Below are 21367 nucleotides of genomic sequence, written 5' to 3' on the forward strand. Positions count from 1 at the left end.
TAACCAGCTGAGCTGGACAGGCGGTGAGTCTCAGCGAAGGTTCAGTTCAAGAAGGGACAACTGCCCGAGCGCAGGAGGCTGTGCCTGGCAGTACCCTGTCCGACTGGACTGAGATGGGGAGAGATTTCTTCTTTGGCATTCTCTATCCCACAGCTCAGACATCGAGAATATGAAGTCAGAGATCGATGTATTTTAGATTACGACATTGAGGAATCTGGGGTCACTGTGGGAAAGTGCAGCTGAGGTTGAAGATCCATTGGCTGGGGAGTCTACAACTAGGTTTAGCACGGAGTGACAAAACCTAAACGGAAGACAGGCCTTTCAGGAGTGAAATTAGGAAAAGGTTTTACACAAACAGAATCACACAAGTTTGGAATCTGATGCTAAGTCAATTTTTAATTTTAAATCTAAGGTTGATAGATTTTTGTTAAGCAAAGGTATTAAGGGACATGGGACAAAGATATGCAGTTAGTTCACAGATCAGCCACGATCTCGTTCAATGGCAGAACAAGCTTGAGGGGCTGAATGGCCTCCTCCCGTTCCTGTGTTAGATTAGACGTGTACCTGCAATCTCCTCAGTTGAATCGCGCTGAACGTTCTGACTCCTTTATTGGCAGGAACCAGACGGTCAAACAGAGCCTGCAAGAAAAGAAAGGGAGATCGTCAGGTTATTCACTTCCAGCCACACTGTGGACAGACAGACAGAATCTTCGAAGGTGCCGATACCTTGTCAGATTGCGTGGCCTCATGGAACATACGAGCGTCGATGGCAGCAGCGACCAGGTTGTTGGCTGCAGTGATGGCGTGGATGTCACCCGTCAGGTGAAGGTTGAACTGCAAGAACAAGAGCACCATCAGACAGCTTTGGCAGGAAGCGTACACGAGACAGGTCATCTCTCCACCCTCCCTCCCTCCCTTTAATGGTGTTCCTGATCTCAGTTATACTAGCTGCTGGGGGTGGGGGGCAGTGTTAGGAGTGTTCCTCAACCATAAACATTTTCCAGCACTTGGCAAGTTAAAAAGCTGAAGGGAGGGGGGGGGGGGATGTGTTAAAAAAAAGCACAAAATTTGAAGGATGGGATAGCAAAGAGGGAAAAACATGGAGACTAATAGCAAGGAGACAATATTCAGGGAGAATATTCAGTGGTGAGATGAAGAGTCAGGTGAGCCCATAGCAGGGAAAAATCAGGAGACAGAGTTGAGGTTACTTCAGGATTGGCACCAGTTACAGGCTTGGGATTACACAGCAACCTCACACTGGCCACAAGAGGAGCTCAATTCACATCCCCAACCCTCCCCCAAATAAGGATGAAGGAAGAACAATTCTCCCAGGGGTTATTCAGAGTTAGACCAGGACAACACCTGCAACCAGGATCGATCATTAACATCTGCTGGACTCTGAAACGGGGGATGAAAAGCAAAAAGGAAAGGAGTTACAACTATGCGAGAAACACAGACACAAATTTTGAAAATATGGAGAATGTAACAATCGAAAGTCTTTAAAATAACAAAAATATTTGGAATAAAATATGAAATTGAATCATGAATTTTTGCCAGTTCTAGGCAGGGTGGCTTCACGAGCACAAGATGAGGAAAAGCTCCGAGTCCGCAGCCTAGCACAGGGACATCGTACCTCTTCCATCGGGATAACCTGGGAATAGCCACCACCTGCTGCTCCACCTGTAACATAGCAACAGACAGACTGTAGTCACTGCAAATGGAATCGGGGTTTCGTCGCCCTGAGAATATTAGATTAAAAGGAAAGGATTTGTATTTATAAGATCATAAGAAATAGGAACAGGATGCTCTGCCATTTAATAACACCATGGCTCATGCACCACACCACCACTATCCCACCCTATACATTAATTCACTTAGTATACAAAAATATATCATCTATCTTTAACATAATAACTGAGCAGCTCTAGCTCTCTGGGGTAGGGAATTTCAAAGATTCACAACCCTGTGAGTGACACACTTTCTCCTCATCCCAGTCCTAAATGGATGATCCCTTATCCTTACTAGACGCAGGTTAACCACAAACTCGCTGAATGGTGATGCAGACTTGAGGGGCTGTATGGGCTACTCCTGTTCCTATGATCTTACAGATTCTCTGGAATCCCCTCATGGGCTGCCTAGGGTTCAGGTGGATCTCCATTTGATAACGTAGGCCAAGTGGAACTTCCCCAGTTAAAACAATGCTGGAGTGAAAGGTCATGTCAAGCACTGGAGATTCCGCCTCCCCCGCAACCCACGCCAACTCTGTAACAATTACTGTTGAGCCTTTATTGTAGAAAAGCATCCCAAAGCGGTTCACAGAGGTGTCATGAAAACTGGCTCAAAGGGTGAGTGAAAGGCTTGAGTGAGTTTGCAAGTCTCCTTCTTTTAGAATGTCCCAAGACTGGGTCAGGAACCCAGAAGCTGCTTCTGATCACATAACCCATTAACAATGTAAGTTACGGGAGTAACACACACTGCGCTTGGAATAATCTGACAGACGCTCGGCACATTCACATTTAATCGCCGGTCAGAATCGGAATGGAAGATGAAGAAGCTCCTGTCGGGCAGGACACATCGTTCGTATGCCTGAGACCAGACTCCTGAAGCAGCTGCTCTACTCCGAACCCCTTCGGAGGCTCCCAGGAGGACAATGGAAATGCGTTACGGATTTCCCTCAAAGCGTCCCCTGAAGATATCAAGCATCCCCACTGACTCTTGAGAGACCCTGGCTTGTGACTGACCAAAATGGGGAATGCTCATTCAGGAAGGCACAGACACATCGGGGGGCTTTGGCAAGAATGTGCAGAGGTGAAGTCGAGGCAACAGAGGGAGCGGACAAACCTCCAAAAGACACATCTACCCCCTGGCAGAGTCTGCAGGTCAGGCACTGAACTCAGCAGCCATCTAAGAACCCACTGAACCACAGTGAAGTCTGTCACCCTCGAACCTGAGGGTCAAATGAGGAAGAGGAGGAAGAAGAGGAGGAGGAGGTGGTTGAGGAAGATAACAATGACGGTTACCTTTGATCCCAAAGGTTGGGCCCTGTGATGGTTGTCGAACACAAGCAAAAACATTGATGTCCAGGTGAGCGCCAATGGCCTGAGCCAGGCCGATCGTGGTTGTGCTCTTGCCTTCACCAAGCGGCGTGGGGGTAATGCTGCAATATAAACCGTTATTTTAAAAAGACACTCAATATCTTTCCTCCCCTACCCCACCTCCACAACAAAGGTTTGACTCAGGGAGATTTTAAGAAAGGTCAGCATACCCTGTGACGACGACATATTTCCCGTCCGGTTGGTCCTTCAGCCGTTCGAGTGTGGACAGAAGCACCTTTGCCTTTGACTTGCCGTAGAGTTCCACTTCATCCGATAACAAACCCACCTCCTTAGCCACGCGGCTGATGTGCTTCGGTGTGCAAGACCGTGAAATCACAATGTCACTGGTGGGAAATAATGTACTTTTGAATTAGAATAAACCCAAACATCTAGCACGCAAGGCACCCAGCACCACTGCATTAACCTCATTCTCAAGACCCTGACATGTGCTGATGGGTACTGGCTGTCCTCCAGCTTATCACCCAAGTGATAGAATTTATAACTAACCACGGTTCAGTGGGTAACTCTCCCACCTCCGAGTCAGAAGGCCGTTGAAGACCCACTCTAAAGACTGACCCCCCCAGGGCAGCGCTGCTCTGTCGGAGGTGCCAGTTTTCGGGTGAGACGTTAAGCCGAGGCTCTGTCTTCCCTCTCAGGTAGATACAAAAGATTCCATGGCTGCTATTGGAAGAGTACGAAAGCTCTCCCTGGTTTCCTGGCCAATATTTATCTCCATTAACCTCTTTTTAGGAATGTTTATCTGGCAAATATCACACTGCTGTTGTGGGACCTTGATTTGCACATAGTGGCTGTCATTTCCCTCATTGTAACTGTGACTTAAATGGCTGTAAAGTGCTTTGGGATATCCTGGGGCTGTGAAAGGCGCTATATAAGCTTTAAACAGCAAGACTCATTAGATAGGTCACAGGAGCAGAAGGCCATTCAGCCCTCTGAGACGGTTGTGCATTCAATGAAATCATGGCTGATTGACAGGCGTGCCCATATTTCAGCAGAGGCCTGTATAATTATCAGGAACAAGAACACCAACCTGGAGGTGGAGCTAACACAGCAGAAATGAGGAACCACACCCAGAATCTGCCATCGTTAGTGTGAGTATCACATTGAATGGTGCAGTTATCAAGCACACCGTTCAGAGAGTTAGAATAGAAGACTGAATGCCTCTTTTAGACAAATTGCAACAGTGGGCCTCGCACTACTGGGATTTTCTTAATATTCGTTCTTGGGATGTGGGTGTCACTGGCTAGGCCTAATTGCCCTTATTTAGAGGGCATTTAAGAGTCAGCCACATTGCTGTGGGTGTGAAATCACATGTAGGCCAGACCAGATTTCCTCCCCTAAAGGACATTAGTGAACCAGGTGGGTTTTTATGACAGTTGGCAATAGTTTCATGGTCATCGCCAGACCTTTAATTCCAGATGTTTAATTTTTAAAAAAAAATTCAAATTCCACCATCTGCCAGGGTGGGATTGGAACCCAGGTCCCCAGAGCATTACCCTGGGTCTCTGAAATACCAACCCAGCGACAATACCAGTACGCCACCACCTCCCCTTAATGAAAGTCGCTGTAGTCCCAGAGGACCATTGGCTGCACCCTCATTAGAGAGAGATGACTGGTGGTGAGAGTAACCTGTGGGTCACCACATCTCAGGCGAGGGGCGAGGCTGAGGAGGCTGGGCCTTCATGGGTGACCTCAGCTGGTGTGGGAATTGAACCCGTGCCGTTGGCATCACACACCAGCCGTCCAGTTGACTAAGTTAACCTGACCTAAAACCCATAAACAGGACTGTCCCTGCAGTCCGTTCGTGTCAGCCTGTTCCTGCCCCACGGAACTCATTTCTTGCTATCTTGACTCCATTCTCTCTCCCCTTGTCCAGTCCCTTCCCACCTACATCCGCGATTCCTCTGACCCCCTACATCACATCAACAATTTCCAGTTCCTTGGCCCCAACCACCTCCTCTTCACCATGGACGTCCAATCCCTCTACACCTCCATTCCCTACTGGGATGGTCTGAGGGCTCTCAGCTTCTTCCTCGAACAGAGGCTTGAGCAATCTCCATCCAGCACTACTCTCCTCCGTCTGGATGAACTTGTTCTCACACTGAACAATTTCTCCTTAAATTCCTCTCACTTCCTCTAAATAAAAGGTGTGGCTATGGGTACCCGCATGGGCCCCAGTTATGCCTGTCTCTTTATGGGGTATGTGGAACATTCCTTGTTCCAGTCCTGCTCAGGCCCCCTCCCACAACTCGATGACTGCTTTGGTGCCGTTTCATGCTCTCGTCTGGATCTGGAAAAATTTATTAATTTTGCTTCCAATTTCCACCCCTCCATCATTTTCATGTGGTCCATCTGACACTTCCCTTCTCTTCCTTGACCTCTCTGTCTCAATTTCTGGTGTTAGACTGTCCACTAATATCCATTACAAGTCTACCGACTCACACAGCTACCTCGACTGCAGCTCCTCACACCCCGCTTCCTGTAAGGTGTCCACCCCATTCTCTCAATTCCTTCGTCTCCGTCGCATCTGTTCTGATGATGCCACTTTCCAAAACAGTTCCTCTGACATGTCTTCCTTCTTCCTTAACTGAGGTTTTCCACCCACGGTGGTTGACAGGGCCCTCAACTGTGTCTGGCCCATCTCCAGTGCATCTGCCCTCATTCCTTCCTCTCCCTCCCAGAACCATGATAGGGTCCCCCTTGTCCTCACTTATCACCCCACCAACCTCCGCATTCAAAGGATCATCCTACGCCATTTCCGCCAACTCCAGCATGATGCCATCACTAAACACATCTTCCCTTCACACCCCCGGTGGCTTTCCGCAGGGATCATTCCCTCTGGGACACCCTGGTCCACTCCCCATCACCCCCTACACCTCAACCCCCTCCCACGGCACCTTCCCATGCAACCGCAGAAGGTGCAACACCTGCCCCTTTACTTCCCCCCTCCTCACCATCCAAGGGCCCAAACACTCCTTTCAAGTGAAGCTGCACTTCCCTCAATTTAGTCTACTGCATCCACTGCTCCCAATGCGATCTCCTCTACTTTGGAGAGACCAAACACAGACTGGGTGACCGCTTTGCGGAACACCTTTGGTCTGTCTGCAAACATGACCCAGACCTCCCTGTTGCTTGCCATTTCAACACTCCACTCTGCTCTCATGCCCACATGTCCGTCCTTGGCCTGCTGCAATGTTCCAGTGAAGCTCAACGCAAACTGGAGGAACAGCACCTCATCTTCTGACTAGGCACTTTACAGCCTTCCGGACTGAATACCGAGTTCAACAACTTCAGATCATGAACTCTCTCCTCCATCCCCACCCGCTTTCCGATCCCCCCTTTTCCAACAATTTATAATTTTTTTACCAATATATTTTTCTTTTCCCACCTATTTTTAAATTTGTTTCGATCTATTGTTTCATCTCCACCTTTTAGCCCATTTCAATCCCTTCCCCCTACCCCACCCCCACTAGGGCCATCTGCCACTAGCTTGTTACCCTTAACGTCCCCATTAGCACATCCTTTAGATAATATCACCACTGTCAATACCCCCTTGTCCTTTTGTCTATGACATCTTTGGCAATCTCTTCTTGGCCTCCACCTATCACTGGCCCCCTATCCAGCTCTATCTGTCCCACCCCCTTCTACCAGCTTATATTTCACCTCATTTCTATATGTCTTAGTTCTGATGAAGGGTCATACGGACTCGAAACGTCAACTGTATCCCTCTCCGCAGATGCTGTCAGACCCGCTGAGTTTTTCCAGGTATGTTTGTTTTTGAGCTAACCAATCCCCTGATAACATCAGAGTGTCACTGCCTGTCACACTGGGAACGGGAAAGCAGGAAAGAGTTCTACACAAAATATCTGCTTCAATCATGCCTCTAACCAAGGATTCCACATGGATCATAGAATAGTTACAGCACAGAGAGGGGCCACTTGGCACATCATATCCACCCCAGCTCTCTGCAAGGGCAGTTTAGTTAATTCCACTCCCCGGCCCTTTCCTCATAGCCCTGCAAATGTTTTCTTCTCTGGTGCTTATCCAATTATCTTTTGAAAGACTCAGTTGAATCTGCCTCCGCCACACTCTCAGGCAGTGCATTCTAGATCCTAGCCACTTGCTGTGTGAAAAAGTATTTCCTCAAGTCGCCTTCGGTCATTTTGCCAATTATTTTAAATTGGTGTCTTCTGGTCCTTAATCCTTCTGCCAAGGGGAACAGTTTCTCCCCATCTCCTCTGTCTAGATCCCTCAGTGTTCAAGGAGAGGGAGCACATGCGACTCACTGGTAAATATATAGATGTCTTTGCTTGTACAGAATTCATTGTTTCCACTTTAATTTTGGTCAGACATGTAGATCTGCATCATCTAGAAGGACAAGGACAGCAGACACATGGGAACACCACCACCGGGAAGTTCCCCTCCAAGTCACTCACCATCCTGACTTGGAAATATATCGGCCGTTCCTTCACTGTCGCTGGGTCAAAACCTCCCTAACAGCACTGTGGGTGTACCTACACCACATGGACTGCAGCGGCTCAAGAAGGCAGCTCACCACCACCTTCTCAAGGGGTAATTAGGGATGGGCAATAAATGCTGGCCCAGCCAGCGACACTCACATCGCATGGAAGAATAAAATAAATAAGAATGCAGAGCGCTCACACACCTACCTGGGGACGGGATCCACACGGTTAAGCTTGGTGTAGTGAATGGGCCACTTGCCTGGCTTGTTGCTCTCCAAATAGCGTTTTGCAGCTTCCACAGTGTTCTGTCACAGAGAATGATAAAAGTTAAGAATCACATTTCCATCAGCACTTTGGTCTTTTCTTTTGTTAAGGTCTCTACTTTACAATCTTCCTCTTCTAATGGTGTCAACTGGTTCCACAGGAAGCAGCAGCCTTCCCCATACCTCACCCCGAAGCCCATTCGTCTTGTGAGCCAGACACATTATAGAGACACAGCTTACAATGGGGTTCACTGGATATCTTCAGGAGAAGACACACCATCTGATTTCTCATCACCACCTCCCTCCGCAGGCTCAACTATCAGCTTTACACAAGGGATCATTTCTGGGACTATCCTACACTATAGGCTCAAAACTGCAACAAGCAGTGTGCTCAATCACTCAATGAACAGAGCAGGTACAAGTACTTCTCTTTGACTGGAGTCTCAGATTTGCCAAAGGGAACTTATTTCTTCCTGCCAATTTACAGGATAGGGATTTCCACTGGCAGGAGAGTTGACAGTCAGAGGGATAAGATAACTGCCAAAAGGCCAGAGAGGAAAAATGCCGTGACGTTTTAAAAAAATGCAGCAAGTTATTACAATCTGGCACACGCTGCCTGAAAGGGCAGTGGGAGCAGATTCAATAGTAACTTCCAAACGAGAACTGGATAAATATTTGAAAAGGAAAAATGTGCAGGATTCTAGGGAAAGAGCAGGGAGTGGGTCTGATTGAATATTCTTTCAAAGAGCTGGCACAGGCACGATGGGCTGAATCAGCTATGAATATTTCCCTATCGTCCTCCTCAGCTATTGCACCTTGTTGCTGGATGTATTCAAAGGTGCCCTGTGCACTCTGGTACCTAATCCAAATAGACAACTACATAACTAGCTCTAGCCAGAATGATTCAAGTCACCGGACTCACAGCTAGTTAGTAGGTATGGACTGTATTGGAAGCACGCAGCTGTTCTAGGCTGGGGAAGGAGAGAGAGAGGACTGAGTGGGGAAGAGAAACAATAAACATCTTGAACTGTGCCAGCACGCTTGTATTTGCACTGGCGCTGTCCACTGACCACAGCGACCGAATTTCCGTGCCAGGCAGGTACGTGTTTAGCACTCCGCAGGGCAGTGGCGATTTCTGCACCACAGGAGAGGGAACAGAGTTAGCCGGAAAATCATGGGGAATCAGCGGCTCATTAGACGGTGCCCTGGGTTGTTACAGCACAAATACTGGATACTCTAGAGAATAGTGGGGTAATCAGAAGATGTCCTGCAAGATAATGTTTAGAATAGGTATGACTTTACTTGGGACAAACTGTTGTAGGGTACAGGGAACTTCACTTGCATGGCTTTTATTGACTTTCATTAAATGTACAGCACCAAAACAGATCACTTGGCCCAACTGGTCTATGAGTGTTTATGCTCCTCATAAGACCCCTCCCCCTGCAATCTATTTGATTCATCTAATCTCTAGAGCAGAATCTTCTATTCCTTTCTGACTCATCTGTTTATCCAGCTTTGCCTTAAGTGTATCCGTGCTATTTGCTTCAACCACTCCTTGTGGTAGCGAGTTTCACATTCTCACCATTCTCTGGATAAAGTTTTTAATCTGTGTCCCATATTGTCTCCGTGAAGGAGCTAGAGTCTACGTGGTTACATGAGTAAACCATGAATTTCATTCTGGATGTGCACTCCAGCTCAAAGGTCCTCGCAAAGATGGGCAATTCTCTCACTGAACCAATCTCTCCCAAAAGAGGAGTTACAGTTTGCTAAGATGAGCAAACTCACCGACATAAGCATACAGACAGTCATTGGTCCCACTCCACCAGGCACAGGGGTGATGTACGAAGCTACCTGCTTGGCCTCACTGTAAGCCACATCGCCAACCACACGCTTTCCACTTGCCTTTGTGTCGTCTGAAACAGAAGTGGGCAAAATTACAGCAGCACAAACATTGCTATTAGTGAGACAGAAGATACCCAGGACTTACAGGATTCATATAAAGAATAACTGACACTCAACCTGTATGGAGGTCTTGTGGTGCAATGGATAGCGTCCCTGTCTCCAAACCAGAAGCTCCAGGTTCAAGACCCACCCCAAGACTTGATGGACATTCATAATGTGGCCAAACAGAGTGAGTATCACCCTGCATATCCTTCCAACACACGCCAATGGCAGGCAACAAGAGCTGAGGGACATTTAAAGGGAAGCTTAATAAATAGATGAGGGGGAAAGAATAGGAACTGTAGGTGGTGAGGAATGGGAGGAAGCTCATGTGGAGCATATACACCAGCATGGGCCAGATGGGCTGAATGGCCTGTTTCTGTGTAATTCTATTTAACATTGACATGTATTTATATGGTGCCATTAACTTAGTAAAACTTTCCAAGTGCTTCATGGGAGTGACTATCAAAAAGAATTTCAGAGAAGTTATTGGGTCAGATGACCAAAAGCTCAGCCAAAGAGGTTGTAAGCAGTGTCTAAAAGGTGGACAGTGAGGTGGAGAGACTTAGGGAGGGCACTCCAGAGTTTAGGGCCAGGCAGCAGAAGGCATGGTCACCTTGGGTGGAGTGATTAAAAACAGGGATGTTCGAGAGGCAGATATCTCAGAAGACTATCAGGCTGGAGGAGATCATAGAGGTGATGGAATGGAGGGATTTGAGAACAAAGATGCAAATTTGAAATGAGGCGTTGCTGGACCGGAAGCCAGTGTTGGTCAGTGAACACAGAGTGATGGGTGAATGGGACTTGCTGCAACTTAGAACATTGGCAGCTGAGATGAGCTCAAACATAGAGATAACAAATGCATGGACGAGGGTTACATGGATGCAAGAGTTTCCTTGGCCACTATTTGTGAAGAGCAGGGGTTATCCTCCCAGTATCCTGGTGAATTTCTCAATTAACATCACTAAAACAGATTATATGGTCATTACTTAACTGTTGTTAGTGGGAGCTTTCGATGTACAAATCGGCTGCTGCGCTTTCTACAACACATGCTCAATTGGCTGGAAAGCACTTTGAGGTGCCCTGTTTCCATTATAGATATGTAGGCTCAATCTTTCTGCGAGTGCTATGAAGAGAGGGGTTGAGGTAGTTTAGCGAGAGAGCTCACTGACCCTGGGAGGGGGAACAGAACCCTGGCTTGAGAACCCCCTTTTCTCAGAGCAACTCTTGTCCTCTCTGCCCAAAGACCTGCAGCTCCAGGACTGGCCTGCTGGGTCACCTGAGAACACACACATCATGAACCTCAGCAGACGTCATCCTCGTTTCGAGGGACTGATGACGGTGACCAAAGGGAGGAAGCAAAGAGAAGAAAAAGTCATTTTCCAATTGCAGTTTCCCCTCACCGGGAATGTGGTTTATTCCACAGTCGATGACGACAGCTCCAGGTTTGATCCAATTTCCTTTTACCATCTCGGCTTTGCCAGCTCCAACCACCAGAATGTCGGCTCTCCCAACCTAAAGACAAAGAAAGTGCCTTGAGATTGACATCGGCATTGAGGCATGAGATTTAAAAACCCACAGCTGAAGCTCAACTCTTGCAGTAAAAGAAGGCTGAAAAGGTGAGCCTAGAGCAGCCTTTAATATTGTGAAGGCGTCCATTAGGGTAAACATAGAAAAGGTGTTTCCACTTGCAGAGGAGAACTCGGTGCCATAAATATAAGATAGTCATTTAAAAATCCAGTAGGGAATTCAGAAGGAATTTCTTTCCCCTGAGAGTGGGGAGAATGTGGAACTCATAGCTGAGGTGAATGATATATTGGTGCATTTAAGAAGCCTTATGGGGATGGAAGGGTATGTTGATGGATGAGAAAGAGCTCTGGTTGGGATGAATGGAAATTCTATACATGTGCCCAGCAATCAGAGACAGGATGTTGCTGTCAATGGACACTGCACCAAGTTTGAAAAACAAAACACAACGTTACACCCACATAAACAGCAAAGAAATCCCAGTTTTCGGAATCACAGAACTGTTACGGTGCAAGAGGAGGCATTCTAATTGGCTGGCAGCTCTTGGGATGGAATGGCATTCCAGTCCCTGTCGTCCTGAATCCCGGGGAGGGCCTGACGCTGGCTAGCTAAGCGTCTGATAGGCACTTAATCTGGTCGGACTTTCCCCTCACAAGCAATATGGGGTTCCCACTAGTTCTCCAGGCTGTGAAAGGATTGAGAACGAGAGGGCACATATTTAAAGTAATTGGTAAAAGAAGCAAAAAAGTGATTCAGGAAGAAACTTTTTTTTTAAACACAGCGAGTGGCTGGGGTTTGGAATGCACCACCTGAGGGTGTGACGGGGGCAAGTTCAATTGAAGCATTCAAAAAGGAATTAGACTGTAATGTGAAAAGGAAGAATGTGCAAGGTTACTGGAAAAAGGCAGGAGAATGGCAAAAAGTTGTAATGCTCATTTGGAGAGCTGGTGCATACAAGATGGGCCGAATGGCCTCCTTCTGTACCATAATGATTGTGATTCTATGACATTAAATTTCACTGCAAATTTCTCTACCGAACAGCACATGACTGCAAAGATAGGAGTGGATCAAGAAAGCAGATCGCCGCCTCCTCAAGTCGACCAGCAATGGGCATGAGAGATGGCCTGCATCATCCACAACCTTTCTTTCTTTGAAACACTTAGCCCTACAAGCCCATCAGTGTCAGTGACCACCTCAGCGGCACATCCAAGGCAAGACTCTTCAAGTCGCACTCCATCTCCCTCCCCAAGCCCCCTCAGCTAAGAAAGGGAATATTTTGTCCCAGCAAGTTTAGTTGGTCCCGGTTAGCGCCAATGGCAGCAGGCGCCCTTACCTCTCCCTGGAGGTCAGCCGTCTTAGAATGGCACGTGGTCACGGTGGCATGGTTTGACACCAGGAGGTCACGCATGGGAGCACCAACGATCTTGCTCCTCCCGATAACGACAGCCCGAGCGCCCGCCAACTTCACACCTGCAGCAACAAAGCATTCAGCGTTTAAAAAAAAAACCCCAGCCGTCTTAAATTCCTACTGCATTTTGGAATCAAAGTCTAAACGTTTAGAATCACACAGCACAGCACACAGTTATTCAGCCTTAGCGTGCCTGGGCCAGCTTTTTGAAAGAGATATCCAATTAATCCCACTTCCCTGAAAATTTTTCCTTTTTAAATATTTATCCAATACCCTTTTGAAAGTTGAATCTGCTTCCATTTAAAAAAGTGCATTCCAGGTCACAACAACTTGCTGCATAAAAGCATTTCTCCTCATCTCTCTCTCTCTCTGCATTTTTTTTTTGCCAATGATCTTAAAACTGTGTCCTCTCACTACCAATCCCTCGCCTGCCAGTGGGAACAGTTCCTCTCTATCTATTCCAGGAAAAAAACCTTTCACGTCATTCCCATTAAATTCCCCCCCTAATCTAGTTATTCCAGCATATATAAAACCCAAAAAACAATGCCGGAAATACTCAGCAGGCCAGGAGCATCTGTGGAGAGAGAAACAAAGAGTTAACGTTTCAGGTCGAAGATCTTTCATCAGAACTGAGGAAAGATAGGAGTGTGAGGGTTTTTAAGCCAGCGGGAGGGGGATGGGATCACGATGAACAAAAGGGAAACAGATAGGGAGCAGGGTAGGAGAGATCAAACAAAGGATTTCATTATGCAGCAGCCAAAGAGAATGGTAATGAGTGCAGTAAAGAGACAAAGGTTATTCCAGCCCCACTCTCATCTCTGTCACCCACTGACACTCCAAGTAAACCTGAAACCCCCACTGGAGGCCATAGTTGAATGGCTTTGATCACACACCGCTTAGTCCTGTAAGGCTGCCCAAGTTTAAGAATATAAAGACCGGATTTACGAAGAGGTGGTCAGAGGCTGGGTGCACCGCAGCAAGTGATTCCCCAAAGTTCCTCCAACATCTTCAAGGCACAATTCAGGAATGTGCTGGACGAAAGCAGGTACGACAATACTCAAGCAGCTCAACACCATCCAGGGCAAAGCAGTCCGCTTAATCCCTATGCATTCCCCACCTTAAACACTCACACTGGTGCACCGTGTGTACTATCCACAGGATGCACTGCACAAACTTGCCAAGGATATTTTTTTGGCAGTATCTCCTAAACCTGCAACTCCCACCAGCTAGGAGGACAAAGTCACAAGGTGCAAGTCACACAACATCCTTACTTGGAAATGTAATGGCTATGTCCCTTCATTGTTGCTGAGTCAAAATCCTGGAACTTCCTCCCTGTGGGTGTGCCTGCACCACATGGATTGCAGCGGTTCAAGAAGGCAGCTCACCACCAGCTTCTGAATGCGCAGCTAGGGATGAGCATTAAGTACTTGCCTTACCAGTGATTTTTTAAAAATTCATTCATGGGATGTGGGAGTCTCTGGCTAGGCCAGCATTTATTGCCCATCCCTAATGGTGCTGTTAGGGAGGAAGTTCCAGGATTTTGACCCAGCAACGATGAAGGGACAGCCATTACATTTCCCAGTCAGGATGGTGAGCAGCTTGGAGGGGAACTTCCAGGTGGTGGTGTTCCCATGTGTCTGCTGCCCTTGTCCTTCTAGATGGTGGCAGTCGTGGGTTTGGAAGGTGCTGTTGAAGGAGACTTGGTGAGTTCCTGCAGTGCACCTTTTAGATGGTACACATCATGGAGTTCTGTGATTCACATACCAAAAGTTGGGGTGAGAGCTCTTATTAACTTGCATACATCTCAGACTACCAATACTTACAAACCGTGGTCTGATAATGCCAATAAAACAATCCAAACTTTTCTAGGTATATGCCCGCGATTTTATAAGTTGAGTATTGCTGAAAAAAAGAGACATATCTAAGCTACTATGCAGTGGCAACACGAGTGGCATTCACCACTCACAGATGCTGCTGTCAAACTTAAAAGACACAAATGAGTAATGTGGTGTATGAATCTCAGTGCCAGCGTGATGCTGGGTATGTAGGCTGTACATCCCAATGACTGGTGGATCGTATCAAACAGCATGTCCCAGCCACTGTTCACAATGGGCAACATACAGACTGTACCCAACCAGCCCGTGCTTGCAAAACTCAAAACACAATGTCCAACATTAGATGTGATTCTGCAATTGGATAACACGCACTAAATAATCCTCAGTGTGCTAAGAATTACGCTGGCAACTAATTTAAGATTGTCAGTCAGGCTCGGAGTGTGGCGCATTTGCATGTACTGGAAGCTAAGGGGTTGGTTAGCTCAGTTGGCTGGATGGCTGGTTTGTGATGCAGAGTGATGCCAACTGCGCGGGTTCAATTCCCGCACTGGCTGAGGTAATCCAGGAAGGCCCCACCTTCTCAACCTCGCCCCTCGTCCGAGGTGTGGTGACACCCAGGCTAAATTCACTGGCAGTCATCTCTCCCAAATGAGGGAGCAGCCTACAGTCTTCTGGCAACTTTCATTTTATTTTTTTCACTGGAAACAGGGCCCTGTTCTTTGCAAACAGAAAGAACACGTACACACATTGCACCTGTGTCAGCTAAACAAAATACGTGACAGCCATTCACTGACTCATTCCTCAGGGCCTTGGCCAATCAGGGTCAAGCTGCCTGGTTTAAATTTCAAACAATGGTTGGCAGTTAACTGTCAGTCACCATCACTAGGCTTTCTCCATGGCAACACCAATTACCAACCAATCAGCACTCTCTTCACATACAGTATAAATTGTTGTTTTCCCCTTATATTGGTATTCTTGCGAAGTGTCCTGATGCGTGCCAGACAAAAAGCTTACACATTTCTTTTTTCAGCAATATTCAAGTTCTGTACCACCAAACGACTGTTTTACAAGTGACTGCCAGACCAACATCACCGAGCTTAGTCTCAGCATCGAAGCTGTTTCAAATAGTTTCAATAATCCTTATGTAAATCTTGAGACAACTATCAGAGCTCTAACTGGACATTACTGGCTCGTGCAAACAGCATTGATCCTAAGTAAAAACATGGAGCTTTGAGGTAAAGCAATTTAGAAATATTCTCAAGCGTCCCCTTGTGCGCAATGGATCTTATATAAATGTGATGAATGGTGTACCACAGGGATCAATGCTGGGGCCTCAACCTTTTACAATTTACATAAATGATTCGGATGAAGGGGTCGAAGGTATGATTGCTAAATTTGCTGATGACACAAAGACAGGTAGGAAGGTAAGTTTGACGCCACCTTATGTCCTCTTCACAAGGGATTTAGACAGGTTACGTGAGTGGGCAAAGATGTGGCAAATGAAGTATAATGTGGGCAAATGTAAAATTGTCCCATTTTGGCAGGAAGAATAAAAAAAGAAGCATATTATCTAAATGCTGAGATACTGCAGAGCTCTGAGGTGCAGAGGAGTTTAGAAGAGTAAGAGGTGACATGAGTAAAACCTTGAAGATCCTGAGGGGTCTTGACAGGGTGGATGTGGAAAGGATGTTTCCTCTTGCGGGAGAATCTAGAACTTGGGGTCACTGTTTAAAAATAAGGGGTCACCCATTTAGGACAGAGATGAGGAGAATTTTTTTCTTTCTGAGGGTCATGAATATTTGGAACTCTTCCTCAAAAGGCGGTGGAAGAAGGGCCTTTGAATATTTTTTAAGGCAGAGCTAGATAGATTTCATGATAAGCAAGGAGTGAAAGGTTATCGGGGATAGGCAGGAATGTGGGGTTGAAGTTACAATCAGATCAGCCACGATCTTATTGAGTGATGGAGCAGGCTTGAGGGGCTGAGTGGTCTACTGTTCCTAATTCTTAAGTTTACAGGTTTAGCAGGTTTTTTTTTACCAGTTTATTAGGAAAGTGATTTTCCAGTAAATGTGACATGTCCTTTGCTTAACCTTAGATTATAACAGTGACTGCTCTTTATAAAGTATTTCGTTGGGTGCAAGATACTTCCAAGTTGTTCTTTTTTAATTTTGTCTCATGTGCTTGGAATTGTACTCTTGTCAACATTAAACATTTACTTGTATTATTTTAGGCTCAGATTTAATAAGGGTTGAGGAAGTGTAAATAACAAACTACAGTCACCACTGTCCCATCTCCTCTGCTGCAAAGTACCCACGTGGGCAACCGGCAAGGTTAGGACTGGGCTAGAGTAATTGGCCGCAGCTTTGAATGGTCTGTGCACCATCCAGCATCACACATCAGGAACACAGGGTGAAATTTTACAGCCCTGTCACAGTGAACGCGGGGCCATTAAATTTGCCAAGGCGTTCAAAAGTCCATCAACTTCGGCGGGACTGTAAAATCCCACCAGCATAAAATTCCACCCCTAGAAAGAGGCTAGTCAGCCCGAGGGTCTGTTCTGCCATTTGAATTAGATCATGGCTGATCTGTATCCGAATTCCAGACCCACCTGGTAATCCTTAAGACTCTCGACTAACCAAAAATTTATCAATGTAAGTTTGAAAAATTGTAATTGACTCTCAGTTTCAACAGCTCTTTTGGGAGAGATCTCCATTACTTTTTGTATGATTACTGCTGTTTGTGGGAGCTTTCTGTGAGGAGTTTGATAAAGGCGGATGCTGAGAGGATGTTTCTCCTCGTCGGGGAGTCCAAAACTAGGGGGCACAGTTTCAAAATAAGAGGTCTCCCATTTAAGACAGATGAGGAAGTCTCCTCTCTCAGAGGGTCATTAATCTTTGGAATTCTCTTCCCCAGAGAGCAGTGGAGACTGGGTCATCGAAAACATTCAAGGCTGAGTTAGACAGATTTTTGATCGACAAGGGAGTCAAGGGTTATAGAGGCAGGCAGGAAAGAGGAGCTGAGGACACGAAAAGATTTGAGAGATCATTAACCTGAAGCAATATGCCTTTTCTTAACAAATAATGAGATGACACTGGATTGTCCCAATCTCATTAAAGTTCCCTGTGAACACTTCAGGCTTCCTCCATTATAAAAAGGATACATAGGCAACAGGGAAGGTGTAAAAAAAAAATGAAAGGACGATACCAGAACAGAGAAGTAATACCTATCAGTAAAAGGGTGAACAGGATGGGCTCTTTTCTCTCGAAATTATGAAAGGGTTTGATGGGGCAGATTTAGAGATGTTTCCACAGGTGAGGGAATTAAAAACTAGGAGTCATCAGTATAAGATAGTCACTAATAAATCCAATTGGGATTTCAGAAGGAAACTGTTTACACAGAGTGGTTAGAATATGGAACAAGCTGCCACACAGAGTAATTGAAACAAATTGCATAGATGCATTTAAGGGGAGACCAGATCAGCACATAAGGGAGAAGGAAATAGAGGGTTATGTTGATCAAGCTAATGAGGGAGGATGGGACAAAGCTCATGTGGAGCATAAACACCAACATGAAGAGTCTGGAATAGGGGATGACAGTCCCTCAATGGCTGACTCTTTATCCTGAGACTGAGATAAGGAGAAATATCTTCACTCCGTTTCAAATCTCTGGAATTGTTCATTCCAGAGTGCTGTAGCTCCTTGGTTGTTGAAAATATTCAAGACTGAGGTCGACAGATTTTTGGAGACTTAGGAATCAAGGGATCTGGGGTTTGGGTGGGAAAGTGGGGGTTGATGTGGAAATTCAGCCACCATCTTAGCGGATGTCACAGCAGGCTCGTCGAGATGAGAGGCCTGCTCCTGCTCCCATTTCTGATGTAGCAAACACTGTTCCTACCTGTCTGTTTAATCAGCTCCAAGCAGCCATTGGGAGTACAGGGTATGAAGCAAGCATCCAGGTCTCCTCGAGCCAGTTTCCCTGCATTAATGCTGGTTAATCTGAAAAGAACCAGAACACTGGTTAATACAGTGTTGAAAATCAACAACTACAGCTATGAATCCAGTCCATTAGGGCCACCTTAAAAACACTCCACAAAATACCCATTGTACAAGGACACTCACAACATGTGGCATCTAACCCTGTTGAGAGAGTCTAAAGTGCTCAGTAATGCACTCGGGTGCCTGATCACAATTCAGGCACACGCGCTACCTTCTCTCTTTTTCCAAAACATATTATGCTGTGTAGAGGACGGACCCCCAATATCACTTCTTGGGGCAACTAGGGGATAGTCAATAAATGCCAACCTTGCCTCAGGTATTCGTATACTGAGAATGAATTTAAGCCAGTCAGTTCATCAGAAACATTCAATCAATCAGGAAACGTTCTGAAGAAGAGTCATACGGACTTGAAACGTTAACTCTGTCTTCCTCTCCACAGATGCTGTCAGACCTGCTGAGCTTTTCCAGCTATGTTTCTTTCAACTTTCCAGCATCTGCAGTATTTTGCTTTTATCTTAGGAAATGTCCTGCCTCTGCTCTTTTAAGCAATAGTAACCACAACTTTAATCGGGTCTGAGAGCTGATTCAGTTCGAAAGCCTTCTGCCAAAAATTTCAACTCAGGACCACAGTCATGGCCCTTGTTGCTCAGGTGGGCAGAAGTGATCTCATCCTGATTTAGACTAACATTTGTCCCTCAATCAATATCAGTAAAAAAAAAAGCCAGATAATCTGGTCATTATGACATTGCAGTCTATGGAAACTTGCTGTGTGCAAATTGGCTGTTGTGCTTTCTACATTATAAATGTGACTACATTTCAAATGGGCTGTCTAGCGCTTCTGGGCATCCTCTGACCATGAAAGGCTGCAGAGAATACATACCTTCCTTTTCTCTATAATGGAGCAGCCTAGTTTTAAAAGAAATAAAAACCTGGATTCTTGCAAGTTTTCTCTAAGAATCGGGAGCTCTTTGTACCAGAAATGATTTCCCAACCGCAAGTTCGCACCCACAAACTAGGATTTCGCTTCCTCTTTATCGATTAGCTCGGACAACAACTGCACCGTCCAGCCTGGCCACACAGCCAGAGAGAAAAGAGCGAACCTGGTTCAATCCCCAGTTTCGCTCAGGTTGACTGACCCCGGTCACTGAGGAACAACAGATGGCCCTGGACTCAGGGAGTCCACTTCTGGGTCACTGTTCACTGACCCCCTACTGGAAAGCTCACAAGCTAGAGTGAACCCAATGACTGACACAAATCCACTTAATCCTTACCCATCAACGTCCTTCTCGGGGGTAACTGCATTTGTTACTTTTTCAATGTCAATTGGGTTAATGGAGTCCAGTGGGAGCTGAACAATGAGTCCATGCAGAGTGGGATCCTCATTAATGTGGGTGATGTTACTCAGCACCTGTACATGTCAAGAACAGGCCAATTAGTAAGATGACCCAAATCTAGGCAACGCAGCAAAACATCTGGAAAACACTCCCACAGCATCACTGACCCAAAGGATTCTCAAACACACTCCGAACAGGATCACCGGCCCGTAGGATTACTCTAACATTCCCCAGAGTGCCTGCACATCCTGTTGGGGGGGGGGGGGGGTGGCGGCGGCGGTAGTGTGTGGTCGCCATTGACCGGAAACTGAACTGGACCAGCTATATAAATACCGTGGCTACAAGAACAGGTCAGAGGCTAGGAATCGTGCGACGAGTAACTCACCTCCTGACAACCCAAAGCCTGTCCACCATCTACAAGTCAGGAGTGTGATGGACCACTCTCCATTTTCTCTGGATGAGTGCAGCTCCAACAACACTCAAGAAGCTCGACAGCAGCCTGGACAAAGCAGCCCACTTGATCAGCATCCCATCCACCACCTCAAACATTCACTCCCTCCACCACAGGCACACAGTAGCAGCAGTGTGCATCATATACAAGCAGCATTGCCGCAACTTGGCAAGGCTCCTTCAACAGCACTTTCTAGCCTTGTGACCTCTACCATCTAGAAGGACAAGGGCAGCAGATAGATGGGAACACCTCCACCTGGAAGTTCCTCTCCAAGTCACTCACCATCTTGGAAATATATCGCCGTTCCTTCACTGTCGCTGGGTCAAAGTCCTGGAACTCCCTTCCTAACATCACTGTGGGTGTGCCTACATCACATGGACTGCAGTGGTTCAAGAATGCAGCTCACCAACACCTTCTCAAGGGCAATTAGGGATGAGCAACAAATGCTGACCCAGCCAGCATCGCCCATGTCCCATGAATAAATAAAAAGGAGTCCCACAATTGGCTGGAGCAGACACTTAACCCACTTACTGTCTGAGTTGAGGAAGACAAAGTGAAACCCTTTGGTGATGTGATCTTGGAGTGACCTTTGTGCAGAACCACCTTTTTAGTTTTGGAAAAAAAAAGGTTCCACAGTTTGTACTGAGTTAGCCGATCTTCACTGGGGTGCAATTTGTTTTGTGGCCTCCTGGATTAGGGAGAAGTTAAACCAGACCTAGGTCCTGCCGCTGTTTGATAATCTATTGTTGGGGGAGTGAGGATGGAACCAGGCTTCCCAGGTTAAATATACTGCTGATGCTCAATATCTGAATTCACACATGAAAAGGGACCACTCATAAAACATGCTGTGGAGGGACAGGGAAGGGGTCAAGGCTGGGGTGCCCCTACCCCAGCAAAAGTCGGTGCCTTCAGGGTGTGGAGAGAGAAACATTTGTTGGGGAGAAAGATAGTAGGAGTTATACTTGCCTCGTCTTCGGTGGCAGTTTTTGGCAGCTTCACGCAGTTGGCATTCATCCCAATCTACAGGGAGAAATAAG

At 46.5% G+C, this 21367-nt stretch overlaps 1 protein-coding gene across 1 annotated transcript in view; it reads right to left on the bottom strand.

Moving 5' to 3' along the window:
- Window positions 1-21367, bottom strand: part of mthfd1b (methylenetetrahydrofolate dehydrogenase (NADP+ dependent) 1b) — a 73458-nt gene that overhangs the window by 35600 nt on the left and 16491 nt on the right. Inside the window, exons 4-15 of the mRNA XM_041214792.1 lie at window positions 21297-21350; window positions 19817-19953; window positions 18445-18545; window positions 12641-12777; window positions 11184-11295; window positions 9625-9752; window positions 7784-7881; window positions 3266-3439; window positions 3021-3157; window positions 1634-1680; window positions 727-834; window positions 565-639 (exon numbers count right to left, since the gene is read on the bottom strand). Of these exons, the coding sequence (XP_041070726.1) occupies window positions 565-639; window positions 727-834; window positions 1634-1680; window positions 3021-3157; window positions 3266-3439; window positions 7784-7881; window positions 9625-9752; window positions 11184-11295; window positions 12641-12777; window positions 18445-18545; window positions 19817-19953; window positions 21297-21350 (1308 nt within the window). The remainder of the gene's footprint in view (window positions 1-564; window positions 640-726; window positions 835-1633; window positions 1681-3020; window positions 3158-3265; window positions 3440-7783; window positions 7882-9624; window positions 9753-11183; window positions 11296-12640; window positions 12778-18444; window positions 18546-19816; window positions 19954-21296; window positions 21351-21367) is intronic.

The sequence above is a fragment of the Carcharodon carcharias genome, chromosome 20, assembly GCF_017639515.1.
Source record: "Carcharodon carcharias isolate sCarCar2 chromosome 20, sCarCar2.pri, whole genome shotgun sequence".
NCBI classification, from domain to species: domain Eukaryota; kingdom Metazoa; phylum Chordata; class Chondrichthyes; order Lamniformes; family Lamnidae; genus Carcharodon; species Carcharodon carcharias.